This window comes from Pagrus pagrus (assembly GCF_965226575.1).
Source record: "Pagrus pagrus genome assembly, chromosome: 4".
NCBI lineage: Eukaryota > Metazoa > Chordata > Actinopteri > Spariformes > Sparidae > Pagrus > Pagrus pagrus.
Window position 1 is genome coordinate 14,379,853 of NC_140188.1, and position 20,136 is coordinate 14,399,988.

General features: G+C 41.5%; 1 protein-coding gene across 2 annotated transcripts; it reads right to left on the reverse strand.

Moving 5' to 3' along the window:
- Positions 1–17,201: 17,201 nt before the first annotated feature.
- On the reverse strand, positions 17,202–19,671 carry gemin7 (gem (nuclear organelle) associated protein 7). 2 transcript variants are annotated; one of them, XM_084350519.1, is made up of 2 exons: positions 19,581–19,671; positions 17,202–18,218 (listed from the first exon to the last, which is right to left on the reverse strand). In XM_084350519.1, the coding sequence occupies exon 2, from the start codon at positions 18,205–18,207 to the stop codon at positions 17,821–17,823; it is 387 nt and encodes a 128-aa protein (XP_084206645.1). In that variant the 5' UTR covers positions 18,208–18,218; positions 19,581–19,671; the 3' UTR covers positions 17,202–17,820. The 2 variants fall into 2 exon arrangements, with proteins under 2 accessions (XP_084206645.1, XP_084206646.1); XM_084350520.1 differs by lacking the exon at positions 19,581–19,671 and adding an exon at positions 19,497–19,576.
- Between the last annotated feature and the right edge of the window lie 465 nt (positions 19,672–20,136).

Genomic DNA, 20,136 nt, shown 5'->3' on the forward strand with positions numbered 1-20,136 from the left:
GCATCGCTGAGTGTAAGTGACTAAATGTTTCATTGTGTTGCAGATGAATCAGAAAAACAACAAAGACTCAGCAATGAGTGTCGGCACTGTTATAAAAATGAAACCAGTGACGTGGCGCTGATAAACATCAAGTTAATGTGAAGTGTTGTTTTGGCATTTATAGAAACAATTGGGCTTAATGACTCGGTCGGACTCTGCCATGTCTTTCCAAAATCAAATTTTCCTGAGAAGAGGACGTCACGGAGCAGAGTGAGTCATGACACAGAAGCTTCACGGCCCCAAAAATAAGCAAAGATTGATGTGCAAACACTTAACGTGATCGATGCCTCGCCGGGAAACAGCCTGAATGACAAACATGAAGAGCCGGAGAGTCATTTCTGTGATGACCTTACATTTACCTTCGTTCTTTATGTGTAATGAAGTTGTTTGTCTTTGACATGAAGCTATGAAACTTTGTAGAATTCGCAGAATTACTTAACTTCTAACAGTCACAGATTAAGGATGTATGCAGCGGCGCACCAGAATACAGAAAGGGTACTGGGATGGCACCATAAAGGCACTTCACTAGGGGGGTGATCGAGAGCCTTGAGTTCTCCTTAAAAACACCTGCCTTTGTCAACACAAACATGGCCAGAGATGGCCCAACCTTCCATGAAAAACACTCAGTTTTGGTCGCCACTAACCCGGCTGCAAATTGTCCTGAGTTCTCCTTAAAAATATCCAGTGGTGTCACGCTAATAAATGTTGAAACGCAGACTCGAACGGCAGCCACCTGTTGGCAGCCTTGTCACCTGTAACCACAGGCCACCACAGTCCACTCCACCAGCAGATATCAAAGTCAGGTAATGTGAACATGATGTGGCACGTTTAGTACAAATGCCAATATGGTACATAACCTATATATGGATATTCTTAAGGACACCTCGGGGTATTTGCAGCCGTTTTGTGTTGACAAACTAGGTGTTTTTTAGAGACCTGCAGACATCTCCAACCGTGATGGTGGCAACCAAAACAGGTATTTTAAGCCAAAGCATGTTGTTTTCCTAACCCTAACCTAAGTGGTTTTTGTGTCTACATCTAAGCAGAGCATTGTAACAAGGGATAGATAGAAAATTAAACCTTAACAAACGTAAAGTAGAAACATAAAGAAACTCACCTATCTTACATTTATTCTGGCAGCTAGGCTTATCATGCTGTTACCACCTGACTAATACATAAAGAGCAAGAGTTTGTAGTAATGAGATGAACACAGTCTGATAAGGAATATAAACAGATGCTGTAAACGGAGCTGAACCAGTCAGCATTAAGTGCATAAGTAAGAGACACAACAACATGATGAGAAAAGTGTTTAGATTGCCGGCTAGATGCTTCCAGTAAATACTTGGACACTGTTTTTAGACACTGAGTGGACCTTAGAGGGGAATGACACTGCAAAAAAAAAAAAGAAGAAGGAGAAGAAGAAGAAGAAGTAGGATGATTTGTGAGTGTTGCGTGCTGGGAAGGACAAATGGATGTCAGAACGAGGAGAGCAGAGAGGAGAGAGGGAGGCAAACAAGGGATGCCATTAGATGTTCGCATGTTCGAGTCAACTCCACTGAAATGACCACACATCCCGCATGAATGTACACGCACACACACGCACACACACACACACACACACACACACTGATAGACTATACACAGACACAGTCACACAAACAGGGTCTGACGTTTTTCATTCACCGGCGAGGAATTCCAGTGAGTTTTTGCAACGATAAGATTTCATTCCTTCGTCCTGAGGTAATTGTTTCTGGAGAGAGAGCCGAGGCTAATTAATGTGTGTGTGTGTGTGTGTGTGTGTGTGTGTGTGTGTGTGTGTGTGTGTGAGTGTTTCTCATGCCCCTTCTGCTGCCCACTGAGTCACACCCCTCCTACCATTTCACAGAAAGACATCAGGAACTGTGCTTATCAAAATGTGTAAAAAGGGAAATTTTGGAATTAACTGCTCAGAAACCTAAGAAATAAAAACGTATTAGGAAGTTGATTAAGAGTAGCCTGTTGGGGTCTTTGATGGCTGAAGTGCAGAGACAGAGGTGAGTGTACACTTTCTGGCACATGTTTTGAAATGACAATAAAGCATTGATCAGGTTATCTGAAGTAATATGCAGAACTGAAAATAAGGGAGCATTGCTAGTGCTTGCAATTGCTTCTTCACAGCATTTTCACAGTTGCATCTGTCAAATTTACTTGGTAAAGCACTGAATTCACCCATGCTTTAACATATTATTGGGATAATATCCTTAAAAACTGAATTTTATATTGGCAGCAGAAGTTAATCCATGTGTCTGATTGGCTGTTCCTGCTCTGAGGATAAATGTGATTAATCATGTGATCACTTTAGAGCTTATGCTGCGTTCACATGCTCCTTGGATGGTCCCATTTCCCGAATTGGCAAGTTGTTATTCTGTCTTCTGTGTGTTCATAGTGCATTATGTTCGATTGCAGGAGCAACATGGACGCCGAAAAGAAGTTGTTTTGCATTTAATCACTAAGAGAGATTAAACAAGACGCTGACAGCTGTTTCCAGTATTTGAGTGACAAGGAAGCGCAAAGGAAACAATACAGTGACTATATGATACGTGACTTTGGTAAAAGTTACTCACCATCAACTCAGTGTTTACTTTCGTCCCCCATGTTTCAGTGTCATATGATGTTAACTTGGTAACTCGTATACCAAAATTTGTATATGCAGTTGCATTACACATAATGATTTATTTTACTGGTCTGTCATTTACGAGTGATTTCCCGGAAACAATTACATAATTCGGTACTAATTTTGAGTGTTGAAGTTCATTTTGAGAGCGACTAAGAATCTTTAGTCAGTGCACAGCAGGTAACATGAACATACAGAAATGTCAACTTTGTCAACAGGCAACGACGCAACAAACTGACATATATTATTAACAGACTGTGAAGAAATAAATGTATTGATGTTATGTTGAAGATGTCTATGTGTGGTGTTGTAGTATCTATCTATATCTATTGAAGTTAGCATGCTAACCAGTTAGCTCTGAGTGACAATGTACCTCAAGAGGTGATAGTCCGATTGTAAAAAACACCAACACTCCCGGTGCTCAGAGGTTCAACTGCGGGCAAAGTCAACAATACAACTGCTAGCTGCATGGACAACTGAGCTTACTAGCTAATCTACAGTTAGCAGCAGTTAGCGGTCTCTCTGGGGATATACTGCCACCTATTTGTTTGGAGTATGAATTTGACAGGTGGCCAATTCTCATATATGGCACCTATAATATATAGATCGTCGTTATCGGCCAGTAAATGAACATGCCTGCCAATAATTATGCACACTTTTGAAGTCATTTTCTTTTTTTTTTGTTGTCCAGTGATCTATCTGCCAGTGGGCTATTATGATAATAAGAATGGGCGTAATAATATTTTAATTCCACTGCAGGTGAAACTTGATGTTCTGTCATTAGGTGGAAAAAAATATGTGCACATATTGGAGCTGGTATCGGCGATCGGCCAAAATAATTTGTGAAGTATCGGCATATCAGGCATCGGCAAAAAGACAATATCGTCAAGCTGATCATAAACCATGAATGTGGTGGAAAATGTGTATAAACAAATAAATGCGGAATGAAAAGCAAAAGGAAACAGGAAGTTTCATGGTCGCACTCCTCCTCCGCAGCGCATCTCAGTCATATCGTGTTTGCAGATGCTAAAGACAAGGTCATTGAAGAGGCAGAGATAGATCCTTTGTGTGTGTGTGTGTGTGTGTGTGTGTCAGAGAGAGAGAGAGAGAGAGAGAGCATCCTTTAAGGTGGTGTGCATTCATTATCTCGCTCAAGGACACTTAAACCGGGATGGACTCGTCTTTCATTCAAACAGCCGCCTACACACTCCAGAAACTACTACCGCTGCTGCACGAATTCATTCAGTAATTCAGTGACCAGAGGGAGTGCAGACACACACAGACACACACACACACACACACACACACACACACACACACACACACACACACACACACACACACACACACGCACACACTCCTGTCTACAAAAACTACCTTTCTTTATTGGTGCAGACTGTAAAAACGTCACCTTGTGGGTTCATAGAAGGTGGGCTGTGTTCTCTCCTCTGTCTCTGTCTCCTTATTAACTTCCTTTAATTCATTTAGAAGAAACCTGTTGTTCACTAAACATAAACCAAGTCTGTGTCGTGTATAAAACTGTTGTGCAGCAGTGGATGTTTACAGTCCCTGCAGTTACAGCAGCACTGTGATTAAAGAAAACATTTAATTAGGGTGTAACATTTATAATTTCAGAGTTGTACTCTCTTGTGCAGTCTAACCCACATGCATCAGCTGCACTGCTCGGTAGTGTGTCATTTACTAAGTTATATTATATCCAGCTGTCAAAACACAGCCTTGTAGGTCATGTACCAGATAACACAGAATAACCAATATAACGTGCACGTAGCATGTTTTGTCATTTCCATAAATACTGAAAATCACTGTATGCATCACTGAGACGAAAGCTTAACAACGACTCTCTCTTTAAATGAAAAGGAAACTCTCTTTCTCTGATTGTCAACACTGAATAAAAATGTCAAAGCGATCAGCTGTTTCTCCGGATCGACCAAGTTTAAACCCGCCATGATCAAACCCATTTGTTTTGCGGAGCTGTGCAGGATATCCTGATTGGATCTGACATGTTTTGGTAGCGACTTGTCAATCACAAGGTAGCCACGCCCTAAAGCAAGACCCTGCTTCTCTGCATCTATTGCACGCTAAATGGGAAGATCATTTACAAAATGAGCAACATGGTGGTGAAAGGGGCTGGAAACAAACGACTGAGACCACAAGTTCATTAGGAAACTGTTTACTGGGTTAAGTAGTAGGGTCATTTTCTCATAAGCTAACATACAACATGCGTCTTTTTGAAACCAGGAGAGACGCCCCTGTTGGCTATTAGAAAAAAATGAAGTCAATGAAGGTATTGACTTCATTTTTCATACCCATAATCTTCTTCCGTATTTTGCACAGTCAGTGTGATCGTCATGTTCTCCTGAATCTCTTATTATATATCTTGTCCATCTTCTGTAAAGCACTTTGAAATGCACCGACCTGTTTGAAAGGTGCTCTTACAAATGAAGTTTGGCTGATTGATTTGATTTGCGATCAGTTTATCTTACTTTCTGTGGGTCAGCTGTTAGTTTTGTACCTTTTTCTGACTTTCCATTCAGCTGCCTCTTTGTGTCACTTGAACTTCTCTGAGAAAAGAAACAACTATTAATACTTAAATTCAACAGACAAGCACACACAAGGAGAGCATGTTTGCGGACGTGTCTTGTCCACCGCTCTGCTTCATGCAGCACATGTGTCCGTCTCCGTGCTCGCATACAATTACAGCACATATATTACAGGTTTGTATATGCATGTGTGTGTGGTCAGTAATAACAGGAAGCTGGCCCTCCATGTTGACTCAAACCTGCCCTGCTGATTGGCCACTTGAAATAAATAAACAAACAAAGCGAGTGGCCCACGCAGCCCACAAGCAGCAGAGCTCTCCGCGAGGCTAAAAATAAGAAACGCTGAGCGCTCGGGGCCCTCAAACCCAAACAGGAACACCTGCAGCTCGATTCTCGGCCCGGCCCGTCGTCACGACAACCAATTGCACTGCATGCAAACAGTTTATAGTGGGACAAGGATGGGTGGGAGATATTTGCTGGAGGGCTTGAGGATGAGCTGCAGCTGAACTGACAGACAGACTATAAAACCTGAAGACAGCAGAGGTTGAAGTAAAGTCAAAGAGGAGTGAAGCTGTCGCACAGATAAAAAGGAGAGAGGGGATGACAGACAGAGAGAGGGAGACCCAGTCTGGGATGTGGTCTGAGTAGGAGTTGGTTTCAGAGTCAGCTGGTGGCTGTGGAGCACCGAGGCCACGAGACTGACGAAAGGAATGTACGTGAATAACAATCCTGCCTGTAATGTAAATAAATAGCTGTGAGGTAAACGATGACGCCCACTCTTGTCTGACCGATGGAGTAATGAAGGAGATGATTAACAAGAGGTTTCAGAAAACAAGTGGGAATGTTTAATGATAATGTTAGAGAAGAAGGAGCAGCCGGGTCGCTACAAGTATGAGATGTGCAGCTTTTTGTATGATTAATCTCAGAATCAGTTGACTGTTGCTGAATGAGAGATTTATTTTCCAGTTATAGTAAACCAACCACCCTAACTCTAACCCTCAACTTCTCCGGTATGACGACAAGAATATCGGTTCGCTATGATTGGATTGACAACATCATCATCCTAGGAAATAAATGTGCTCCCTTAACAATTGTCCAGTCACATCTTAGCAACTGTGACTAAGCACTGCGAGCTGTCAAGCTTTGGATTTCTCAACATGTCACTCTGAACGCATCTTGTAAGAGCAGTAGTCTGTATCCAGAGTTGGGAGCATGGCCTTTCCAAAACCCAGTGTACAAGAACTGTTTATCTGCTCAAATGTACTGCTAAAACATTAATATACCTGGCTAAGCACTAGCTGAGGCGAGGGGCATTTTACACTAACTGTATTCATTTGTAGGGTTTCAGGTAATGTCCCCACTTCAGGACATACACATCCGCTGTGTAGGAGTCAGTCCTAGATGTTATCAGAGTTTACGCTAACATTAGTGGACCTGTCCCACTCTTTATTTGGCTTGAGGAAGTCGACACTCCAGCAACTCCATCCAGCCAACTACCAGTATTTTAGTGTTGAGATTAGCTCATGCTAGCCAGCTAGAAGTGATATAATCTGCTTGCGAGTACCAAGTACATTTTCCTATTGATACTTAATTTCACTTCAGCGAGCTTTTCAATGCAAGACTTTTATTTGTAATAGAGTATTTTTCAGCATAGTATTAGTACTTTTACTTGAGTACAGGCTCTGAATACTTCTTCCACCATCAACAAAAAAACCCTCTAGTAAACACTTGACTGTATTTGTCCATTTAGTCCTTTAAAGCCTTCCTTAACACAGATGATTCTGTATACATGAGTGGACCCGGACAAAGGCTCAGAACTTTATTATGGGATGTCTGGTCCTGCACTGTTGTTGGGCTCTTCTGGGAGGTTAAAATGCTCCTCAAACAGCTGCAGCACCTGCTCATATTTCTGTCTGGGGCAGTGTGATAAAACACAAACCTCCTTTCATGCATGAAATAAAAATGCAGGCTCACAACGCGGCAGGACGGTCCAGCTGCATCTCGTCTAAGTGTGTGTGTGTGATTACACGTGTGCGCATTTAAACACACACACATACACACACTGCACATGTACGGCGTTGTATGTTTGTTCTTCGGTGCAGAAGTGCATGCCTGTCTGCGTTTGTGTACTTCCCATGAAGAACATACTGTACATATGTGTGAGTGTTATTTATGCGCCCCCTCGCTGTCTCTAAGTGTGTCAGCTCCAGATGTGCTGAGGTCAGAGCAGGGCTGCCCTCGCTGGTCCAGATGTGTCCAGGTGTGGCCTGCAGTGTCACGCATGCATGCAGCCCAGACTCTCCTCAGGCCCTGGAACAGGTTGTTTCTCGGGATGTTTGAGGAGAACAAAAATGTGAAAGAAAAACATTTCAAACAAGCAACTGCATGAACTTCTGCATGTCCAGTAAATTAATATGTCCTGTTGATGTACTGCTCTGTGGTAGCTTGTACTAAAATGAATGAACATCGCTGGCTTGAATAAAATAATCAAGTGATTCATCTCTCTGTTACTATCTTTGGCAGGATGTGGCTGTCTGTCCAGTCAGGACAGCTGTGTCCGTTGATATCTTCAGCAAGGAGAACAGGACCGAGCTTAAGGACAGAGATCTGGCAGTTTTACAACAGGAAAAGGGCACTCAAGTCTTACATTCTCTGGCACGGAGACAGAAACAGATAGAGAGGGGTCCGTGGGTTGAAAGAGATTTTGAATAAAGATTTTGCACGGGGAAGATGTGAAAGGGGGTGGAGGGATGATGAGAGTTTATTCTCTTTAAGGTTTTGGCGTTATGGGGGAATTGGAAGTTTGTGGTGTGGAGAACGAAACGAGAGAGCGAAGATCTCCCTGTTATCAAGCCTCAGTGTTTACTCAGATTCCTACTCACAGATAGCATCAGCAAATAAGCTGCGGCCAAGTCGACGTGCTGTTGGACCAAGCCAAAACTGACCTTTTGCCTCTGTGAACACACACGCACACACACACACACACACACACACACACACACACACACACACACACATGCATGCATAACATATACACACGCAATCCTGCTGTTCTCTACATTCTGCCCAGTTATAAACACTGAGCATTGGTGGGGTCGAAGAAAAACAAGAGGCTGGTTTAGTTCAGTTGAAGAAACATAGAAATGAAGTTTCAAAATCCACTTCTATCTTGGTTCTACTTTAATCTGTTGCTCTCTGGTCCTGGACATCATTTTAAGCTTTTAATCCGATGTTACAAACGAGACAATTCGAAGCAATACAGATAGCTGAGACATCAGCTGCATTTCCTGCGTGTCCTCCCTGTTCATGCAGCGAATCGGTTCTCATGGAGTGACTATATCATAAGACTGCAATGGCTGTTTGATGAAGCAAGAAAAAGGTGGTGAGCTTTGATATTACTGTATCTTCCACGCTGCCTTTAAACGCTACGCCCTCATTCATATTCCATCTCTTCCTCTATTTCTTTATTCCTCTCTTTGTGCGACAGAGTGATGTGACAGTAGAGAGCAGACAATGTCGGGTTACCCTGGTAATTTGGGAAGGAGGACGGAAGTATCCTGGGCGGGCAGCGTCCCTCCCTCCGGTGCGACGTGAGTCCCGCTGATGATTCACCAGCCAGCACGATGAAGGTTGGTGACCCCAATTTGAGTAAGGCAGGAGGAGGAGGAGGAGCGGGAGAAGAAGGCGGATGAGGAAGGGGGATAATAAGGAGGAGGGGACGGCGATGCCTACGTCAGTGGCACTTGCTAATAGGCAGATGTCCTTGTCCCTGACACAAGTAAATCATGTCTCATGGGGGGAAGAATAAAAGAAAGAGAGGAGGAGAGGAAGGGAGGAAACAAGCGAGGCAGAGATTGAGATTGGCGTCTGGAGGAGCGAGGCGCTGGGTTGGACGTGAGTGCGTGTCTAAATGAAATTATAAGCAATTACCTCAGCCTCCGAGTCCACTGTGGAAATGCTGTTTTGATGAAGACAGAAAACAAGAAGGAGGGAAGCCGGAGAAGGTGAAATGACTCAGTATAAGTGTTTTAAGCTGTTGAGGGTGAGTGGGCTGAGATGTGTTTAAAGCAGAGAGGGAAACAGGTGATCTGAAGAGAGGGAGAAGGAGTGGAAGCAGATGGAAGAGAGGGTGAGACAGGAGGAGGGAGGGTGTTCAGCAGTGGTGGAAAAACTACTCAGATACCACGATGAGAAGAATCACTTGGGTTGTCCTGCTGGAGCAGATGCACCACGAACTGTCCCTACTCCAGGTTCGATTCCAGCCTAGGCCCTTCGCCGCCTGTCATCCTGTATCTCTCCCCGTTTTCCTGTGAAATAAAGACAACGAAGCCTTAAACACTAATCTAAAAAAAAATTAAGAAGAGCTGATTAGTAAGTAAAGGTCACAAGCAGAAAGCCATACGTTGAATTCAATGTATAAAGTGGTAAATATCAAAAACGAAAGTACTCATCAGACTATCAGACTATATAATGGCAAGTGTTGTAAAAAGTTCCCAAAGGCCATACTTTATTAAAAGTTGTTAAAATATTTATGGTGAAAGTAATATTCACCCGTGCAAATGATACTCGAGTGAAAGTCTTAAAGTATCTGATATTAAATGTACTCATGTATCAAAAGTGAAAGTAAATGATTGATGACTGACTTGGCTCTGATGCAGCATGCAGACTGCAAAGTCACCAGTGGTGGAATGTAACTAAGTATATTTACTCAAGTACTGTACCTAAGTATAATTTTGAGGGACTTGTACTTTACTTGAGTACTTTTATTTTCTGCTGCTTTATACATCCACTCCACTACATTTTGGAAGCAATTACTATAATTGTACTCTACATTTATTTGATAGCTTTAGTTACAAGTTACTTTGCAGATTACATGCTGCATCAGAGCCAAAGTGGCAAATCTTAAAATTAATTTGCACTCAGATAAACAAAACAGTTTGAATCAGACACTTGACTTAAGTACTACTTGTATGGTTGACTTTTACCAAAGTAATATTTTAACACAACAATCTTTACTTTGGATCCTATACAACACTGAAAGTAACTAGTAACTAAAGTTATCAAATAAATGTAATAGAGTAAATAGCACAATATTTGCCCCAAAATGAGTGGAGTGGAAGTATTAGGTAACAGCAAATAGAAGTACTCAAACAAAGTACAAGAAGCTTAACATTGTTGTTGAGTAATTTTTTTATTATTGCTGCATTAAAGGACCAGGTTGTAGAATTAAGTGGTGTCTATGGATGAGGTTACCAAATTTAAACAACTGAACACCCCTCCCCTCACCCTCCCACTCAGTTAGTGTTTGGTTTGTCCATTCTAGGCTACCATAGAAACATGACAGTGATAAAAAATAAAAAAGATATAAAAGGCTCATTCTAAGAAAATGAAAACGCAACGAACACGCCCCTAAATCCCCCTTTATCCTACACACTAGACTTTTAATGTATGACTAGCATTTTTATTGCTGGAAAGCTAAATTTAATGTTCTTCTTTATATTTCATAAGCTCAGTATATGTTTAGTATTCTAAAAGAAGTATAGCTGTCGGATAAATGTAATGGAGTAGAAGCACAAAGCAGAAGAAGATGAAAATACTCGAGTAAAGTGCCACAATAATGCAGCTGAGTACAGACTTTGAGTTACATTCCACCGCTGGCGTTCAGCAACATCCCTTCATCGCTGTGGGAAGCACCTAAAGTCCTGTGCAGTCGCTCTGTCCGACAGACTCAGCTAATGGCCACAGGAAGATAAACTTTCGCAAGTATGTGATCTTCCTCCTGATTAAATAGCTCCATAGCAGACAACCGCCCCCTCTGCCAGGGCAGCTTCCCCTCTACAAACACCATCATCCAGCCTCCCTCACAAACACCAGAAGCACAAATCTTTATAAGCAATGTAGTCATTTAAGGTCACCAAAACATTTCTACAGGAATCTCTGCTCTCTGGAGTGCTACCATATGTTTTCCCACATAAGATGCTGATAATAATAATATGATCCGTTTTGAGAGTGGGCACACACAGCAGAAGTCAGGATTGGGTCTGTGCCTGCAGCCAACTCCAACGGGAAACCACTTCTCAAATACCGCATGACTACTTCCTATTTTTGTCTAATTAAAGGATTGTTGCGCTGAAATGGAAACTGCTTCGATGGCAGGCACTGGCTGACCGGTTTCAGTGCAACCTGTGATTCAAATCATGTTCGAGAGGTGAAGCAGTAAGTGATTGGAAGCTGCTGCTTGGTTATTCAAAGTGTGGAGTGGGTTTTAGGGAACATGACCCACTACTGGACTTCAGATAAAATCAGATTTTGATGTAAACTTCACAGCAAATGCAAACTTGTAAACATCAATCGGCTAAGCAGTGGCAGACTCAGTATGTTTGAGGGGCAGGGGCGAAAAGATAAAAAGGGCACCAGCTGTATGTTGTGGGGCACAGGAAAGTCGTGGCATATTATAGTGAAGACAGGGCACTTTAACACGTTTGGCCACTGGAAGGGCACCCTCGAGGGAACTTTATCATGTTTTATCTACCATAGGGGCATCAAAGAGGGCACTTTCTCAGCATTTTTTCAAACATGGGGGTAACATTTACTAATTAGCTCTAAACACAAAGCACAGCTGAAGCTACAGCACACCTGCTGATGTTGGTCTGTGAAAACGAGTGAGATTTTCTGGGGTCAATAGAATAAATACCAGGATGTTAAAGTAAAAAGACTTTTCGTTAGTCTTTAATTCATTGCTCAGGAATTGTTTTATACATTTTCAGTGGCACACTGAGCGGGTGGAGGGCTTGTGTAGGCAGGGTTGCTAGAGGAAAGTTCAGGGGCTCACCAAAGTGCTACATATCCTCTGGGGACCATGAATGTTTGTCTAAAATGTCATGGTAGTAGTCATTGACACGTCAGTAGAGCCACACAGCTCACGTGACTTAAAACAAACTATTATTCAGTGATTTGGCATTTGTGTGTGTAAAACACAGAATCTTAAAGATAAATGTTTGCTGCCTTTTTCTCACGGTGAGAATCACAAACCAGTCAGCAAAACCGCCAGCACTGCCACTTCTGATTGGTCGGGATTAATGATATAATTACTGACATCAGTGGGTCTTCAGCATCACAGACACTAATTAGCAGCATCTTCCTGTGTTTACTCCTGTGGGAAAGGGAGTGGACCGCGATGGAGTCTACAGACTTATAGATAAATGAAGATAACTTTAATCTCACTCTAATGAGCACTTCCTCTTCCTCCCACCTCCTCATATGTCTTCCTGTCTAGACTTGAGTTGTGCATCTGTGTCCCTTCTTCTTTACCAGGCTGTGGCAACATCTCATTAACCCCTATGTCTCTTCTTATTGGATATTTACAGAAGCATTCATTGACTTTACATGACTGCAGGTCATGACCAATGCTTATCTGAGATGCCTTAAAGGACACAAGCATTAAACCAATTTTCTTTTCTTTTTTTTTGGCACCTTCGTAAAAGAAAACCATCCACATTATCACTGTAAACACAAATGAAATCAAATGTTTCATAATCTGAGGGTTTGTTTATGTTTTGCTGCTCAGTGGGGTCCAGCTGGCATCCTCCCCCTGCCAGCCTCTTTATCTCCCAGGCCACTTGAGTCGGGGAAGTGAGGCTGCCTCACAGCGCCTGGCCTTCACAATCACTGGAGCTCCTCCAACATTCCCCCCCGGTGGCAACTCAAACAAACCTGGGGACCGACTGTGACTCAGCCATTCCTGTCATGTCTGCCTGTCTGGCTCCTTCGACAACACCTCCAGCGAGCACTTAACAGTAAATACCACCATGTAGTCGCACTTGAAGGAATTTATTCATCAGTGATTGTACTGCACACGCTGACGCAGACAGGTTTGTTGTCATTATGGTAATTGTTGGCTATGAATCTACACCATACGTCTGATAATAATAATAATAACTGCGGTGATTTCTGAGTATAGTGACTTGAAGTACCCCCAAAGATGTAATTAGTTACTTCCACCCAGTCTTCAGTTCATGTGAATGCCACCCTACCTTCTCATAGAGGACACAATGCCAGGCTCTAACAGTTAAATGGCAGAAGAAAACAGAATGGGACTTAAGACACAGGCGAAACGTCTAGAACCAGCAGCTAGCACTTTGAGCTAAATGCTAACATCAACAGAACAAATGACAATGTTTAATGTATGTTGTTTGAGGGGGTCCTCGGGGGTTGGACTCAGTTGCAAGATGTCACCACAGCCTGATTGGAACGGGGGCTGGCAGGCTTTGGCCCTACAATGAAGAGGGCCCATCGCAGGCGTGGTAAAACTGGTGATGGAGATGCAAATGGTCACAGCTCAGTTTTACTTGCTGCAGTGGAAAAGCTCCTATTGTACCTAGGCTCCATGACTGTCTGTATCAAATTTTGTACTAATATTTGTTGAGATATTTTACAGGATAATGAATAACTTTGGCATGTGAGTGGTGTTATAGGATCACCAAAGTTAACAGGTTACATCCTCTTTGGACCACAAGTGTCTGAACAAAATGCAATGGCACCCTACCAACATTTGTTGAACTGAAGTCTGGGCCAAGGTGGAGGATCATCCAACTGACTAAAGCTAAAAAATAAGATGCACAGAAGCCACAGAAAAGAAAAGAAAAGAAAAGACTAAGTGACATTAAATTAAAGCAAAACAAGACAAGACTACAAAACAGTTATTAAGAAATGACATTAAAAAGTCAAATCATCAGCAGATAATCACACAGAGCTTTTCTGTTACCGTTTCACTGTGTTTTTAATGAGTCAGCTGCCTGTGTAAATCCCCTATCTCACCTCTTGTCTCATATTTACAGATTATTGCAGCCTTCCTATCCTCTCTATGTGACAACTCAGAGGCGTACTTTTAAATCAGTGCCATCCTTTGTGCAAACAGGTGTCAGATAAGTCTGATACAAAAACACCCCAGCTGATACTTCTTTCATCGAAAATGAATGTTATCACGTGAATCATCACCATCTCCTCTCCTAAAAATACATGATCATGAGGTCACTGCCCAATTATTTTAGTCTGCTGGCAGCCGTTTGGGGCAAAAGGGTGATTAAGTGGTTCGGTGAGTTATCAGACACTTCACCAGGAAGTGAGAGAGGGCCACAAACAGGAAGGAGCGGAATGTGCTTCCTGTTGGCCGCCGGTGTTATACAGGGCAGATTCCTTGTACCATCATGACTGACACACACACACACACACACACACACACACACACACACACACAAATACACATGGCAGGAATGTTTTTCCACTGAAATCAGGGAGAAGCAGACGGTCAGGAAAGACAAACATTAAGAGCAGATAACATTGAGACAGTGTGTCCCCGTGCACTGCTACAAACTGGAGAGCATGAATCCAACTTCAGTTCTTCAGATGAGATCATCCGCTCACTTTAAAAAAAAAACAACTCATATATTCTCACTAAATCATGTCATTTCTTCATCAGCAGTGGTGTGAAGAAAGTTAAGCAACTCTTGATAAACCCCCATTAAATTGTCTGTATTATTAAATTGTGGTAACTTTAAAAGAAATATAAAGCAATTTCCATATAGCAGACGGATCTGGCCACATGCAAACCCAAACTTTAACTTGTCTTTTGGCCACTTGAGGGCGGCAGAGACAAAGTGTAAACACAGCACTGACATAATGTTACTTTAAAAAATGTGCAAGTTGTTGCTTTTGCATGTTGCGTCCGAAAACAGGCAAGAAAACCAAAACAATGAGCTGCTAGATGCCAAAACCCTCCATAGAGCTGTAAGGACAGCAAGAGTCGGCTGATAATACTTGACGGATTCATCAAAAGAGGCGAGCCCTGCACATTACGCACATTTAATATGAAAAATATAGCTTTAAAGATGGCAAACACGATAGGAGCCTTTAATGATGTGTGGTGAAGACATTCTTACAGTATGTTCTTATGTTTCCTGTGTCCGTTTGTTTGTTGGTTGGTTGGTTGGTTTGTCAGCAGGATTACACAAAAACTACTGACCGGGTTTCCACGAAACTCTGATGGAGGACGAGGTCTCAGCCCAGAGTAAACCTCATTAACTTTTGGTGCGAAATCACACATTTTTTCTCTCTTTCTTTAACAATGTATGACAGGGCGTTTTTCAACATTTCTGTTAATTTTTCAGGAATAATGCCTGGATCTTGATGGAAAGGTCGGACATATTTAGGAGGCTGGTTTCTGTGAGTTTGTCCAATTTGTTGGGGATCCCAAAAAAAATCTGGATCAAGTGGATTTAAATGTTTTATTTGATACTGGATTAAGTTTGATTGAATTATAGGGGACTGTTGAGCTCCCTACTGAGTGCTATTCTAGTTTAGTTTATAGAGCTGTCAGCAGCATTTCTACAATAGTTGAAAAATCAGGTCAAGAATAATTAACTTAAAGCCAAACTTCATATTCTGTCTGAAAACATAAATGATTTTAGAGCACACATTGGAAACGGAAAGCCCTACATATGACTTATGGGGAAATGTAAATTAAATATAAGGGATAAAGTCAGACTGTAAGTGATTCTTCAAACCCGCTGAGCTTTTTTAATTGGCTGATGCTCCTAAATGGCTGGAAACATTTTTTCTCAATTTAGTCTGACGCATAAACATGTGATCAGCATTTTAATGGTGTAGCTGGTTTCTACTAAATCATTGTAACTACTTTATTAAGGTTGGGCAGTTTTATCTTTATAATTCAACATATTTTACTAGCTGGTACGTTCTGTAGGTGAATGTAAGCTGCAAAGTAACCCCACTAAAGTCATCACATGAATGCGGTGGGGTAAAAGGTATATTTGCCTCAGAATCGCAGTGAAGAAAATGTTTATGTCGTGTTAATGTTCCAGCTGATGTGATGGACGCTCATCACAGAGGTGAGAGTGAGAACTGAGGGAGTTGAGGGCTGCTGGTCATAGAACGGCATGCCTGTGTTTATGAAATTAACATTGGTTGTCCTTGAGGGCTTCCTGATTGAATCACACAGGCTCGATGACGTCATGCAAGGTTTAAGTCATATTTCGGATTAGGGAGGGCGAGAGAGGGAGAGAGAGGGAGAGGGAGGGAGGATGAGTCACTGCCTCATTGATGACTGTCTCCACTGAGTGGTCAGATAATTCAGGTACAAAAAGAGACACAGGCACAGCACGACCGCCTAATGGCACTCAAATAAAATGACTTATTGAGAACTCGCAAAATACACCTTTTAGGGAGATTAAATAGTATTGATGCCCCCTCCCCTCGCTTTCCCCGTGAGGCTGCTGCTAAACAATGATAAATCCTTCTGTATTATATCTATGCGCGAGGATTTAGGTAACTAATTAATATGTGTGCTGCCATCAGACGTGGGCTCAGAGCTGGCTGTGTTAGAGAACTGAACCATTCATGAAAAATGATCCAATGTTCATCCATCTGAGACCTCAATATATTTAAGGGCCTATTACTTAATTCAGGTTAATATCCTACTATATAAATGTTTTGGGTCTGAGGCTGAAAACAAAATGAATTTATTGTTCATTCTGATGTTTACTGGTTCTGTATTAATGGATGGATTGCTGAACAAGCCAACTGGGCACAGGCCCAAGTGGTCATGTGGCCCCTGGGCCTAAACCTCTGTTTGAAGTGACTTAACATTTCCTGTTGAAAAGTCAACCAAATGACTACAGGAGATGCAAAATGACCATAAAGAGGCATGAGAGGACAGCGAGACGCAAAACAACTACAACTAGATGCAAAACAACTACAAAGAGCAACAAAACAGTCACAGACACAAAACAACCGCAAAAAGATGCAAAACGACCAGAGACACACAAAATGACTACAGAGAAACATAACGCAATGTGGTAGTGTCGAGGTTACACACATCAGTTGAGCTTCTTTTCTTAGCAACATCAGTACGTATCAGAAATGAATCTCTCAGGTCTTATTTGCAAAAAACAACTTTAGTTTATTCGTAACAAAGCCATTACTTTTGTAAACAGAATACAAAATAAACATTCAAATACAAAAGCATTTAACTGAAAACAACATTTTAAGTGCAACATCTCACTCTCCTCACTTGAAGAATTAAATCAAGCAGCAGAACAGATGGTGCCTCTTTCTGCGTCTCATGGAGTTGAGCAGAAATGGGAGAGATAATAATAAATTTGTCTTCATGGACTTAAACATGCCATTTCCTTCAGCTGTCACAGCTGAAGGAAACAAACAGTGAATGCCTCAAATTTTAAGGATTTTCTTGAGGGTAAACATTCTCAAAGCATGAGCAATGTTTTAATTCTCTCATCTCATCAGCCAGTGCAGCCATGAACATGCTCTCTTGTTGGGGTTCTGCATCTCTCTTAAAACACAGGCATCCAGCTCCCTCTTGTGCTGAAAAATGGGTATTGCTTGTCAGAATTGGATCTTTGAATGCAGTCACGCATGGCAGACAGGACTGGAAACAGCAATGTACAACCTTCTCGCAGTGTGAAATTAGAGCTCACTTGCAACAACCAATGAGACTCAAAGTGCCTCTTATCCCAAACAGCAAGTCCCAGTTGTTCATACATCAAAAGTGAATGAGATCACGTCCTGACACCTGATCAGTGCCTCTTTTTGCACCCCGATGGGAGTGTGCAGGTCCGACACCTGAAAGTTCAGCACGTCGATGTCAGACGCTCCGAACGTGGCCTCCAGCTTCACCTTCTCATGCATGTGAAACTGAACCTTCTTGTTGTTCATGGAGAGGAGACATCGGAGGAAATTCTCCCTCAGCACAGATCTTGCATGCTGCTCTCTCTGCAGCTGCTCAGGATCTGCCTCTGATGCAGCAGAAGTGGGGATGGATGTGCGACACAGGGCGATGAAGCGGGGAGATTTGGGGTCAAATCCACGGCTGTTGGGGTCGGGCCCTTTTGGCAGGCGGAGCACAGACACCGGCGTTGCCATGTTGAGTGTTTCTGCCAAGAAAAACAAAAATCATTAACACTAGCTGGGCAATATCACTTATGCAAAGACATGAACAGTTTCAAAGACATGAACTTGCCATGTATTCACATAGATAATTGAAAAGTTTAAATCATAAACTAAAAATGTGGATTTTTTGTTTTCTGTGAATTGAATTTACAACAAATCAAGACAATTTAATTAGTACAATTACATGGTTTTGACATCACTACGATGTAACTGAACATAATCATTCTAAGGAAGTTATTAATAGGACTGCAACTTACAATTATTTTAACTATCAATTAATCTACTGGTTATTGTCACGTTTAAATTGATGAAATGTTTAATCTAGAAAATGCTCGTCGCAATTTCCCAGAGCCCGAAGTCTCATCTTTGATTTACTTCTTTTGTCCACAAATGGACCCAAAACACAGACTCCTTATTTACTATCATAAATGACAAAGACAAACATCACATCTGTACATTTAAGAGGCCGGAAAGAGCAAATATTGATTATCGATATAGTTGGTGAGTAATTTTCTCTCAATCGACTAATAATTATATTTACCAGCTACATCATTATATACAGATAAGCATTTGATTGCACCCCAGTGATATATATGAAACTGATAGGTTGAGTTTCATGTTGTAAATAATGTTGTGTACATATTGACATTGTTGATGGACTCTACCTGAGATCCACACCTGAGTGGAATCAGTTGCAGTCCATATACTGCTAACTGATAAAGTCATCTTTATTGTACTCTCGAGCGTTAATTTCTTTTTAAAAAGATTTTGCATTTTCACCTATGCATCTGACCTGTCGTCGGTATGAGCATACAGTACCCTGAAGCACTCAAAATCAATTACACATAAACATAGAAGAATATTTACAACAATGTTAAATACCACATTCAATGAGTATCAGCTGTGACGCAGCAGTGTATTTACAGTCTTGAGTGCCTATAATACCAGCTTCATGTAGGTGATAAGTTACTATAAGTTTCAATAACATACACTTTCTTGGGCTATAGCTTGAATTGCTGCTGCAGCAGGTAGGAACAGCTAACACCCGATGCGTTTTCACATTGTGGCTAACTATTATCCAACACATCTGCCTACAGAGCATCTGGAAAGGTCGTCCTGCAAAGCAAAGACACATCACTTGATGTTTACAGTTTGTTAACTTGGCTAAAAGTTAGCAACTTAGTGAGAGCGCGATGCTATTGCTAACTCGGATAAAAGCTAATTACATTTGATATGGCCGCATAAAAAGCTTTCTGCCTCACAGCAGTGGCTCAAACAGCGCGGTGGTCTCGTTGAAGATGCCCTGAAGTTTAATTAAACCCGCTGATGTTCAGTTAGACACTTACTGACTGTTTCCTCCTGTTAGCAGCATTAGCAGTTGTGCGTTTGTCGCTCCGTTTTCTTCTTCGTTGGTTTTATTAGCGGGCGGCTAGCAGAGCGCATTACCGCCATCTAGTGGAATGTGGAGTGTTGACACACTGAAGCGGCAGGTGGAAAGTAACTAAGTACATTTACTGAAGCACCATTTTTTGCTAGTTCCTTTGCAAATTAAGATTTAAGTCTATATTTTTTAAGTTTAGATTGAAGTTTAGTACATTCAAAACAATTGGTTTAATTAGTCTATTAGTTGATTGATTGAAGAACAATCTACAAATATTTCGATAAATGTCTGCGTCATCTTTATCATGACATATCTGTGTGATGTGTGAAGATTGGCTGCTTTTCCTTTAAACATTTTGATAATAATAATAATAATAATAATAATAATAATAATAATAATAATTCATTTTTAGAATCTTAATCAGCTTCATTCATGTGTACGCAAACAAGGAATTTGCCTCCGGTTAAGTTTGCTCTCAATGTACAGGGAATAGTTTTTTAAACAATAAATCTAAAAAAAAA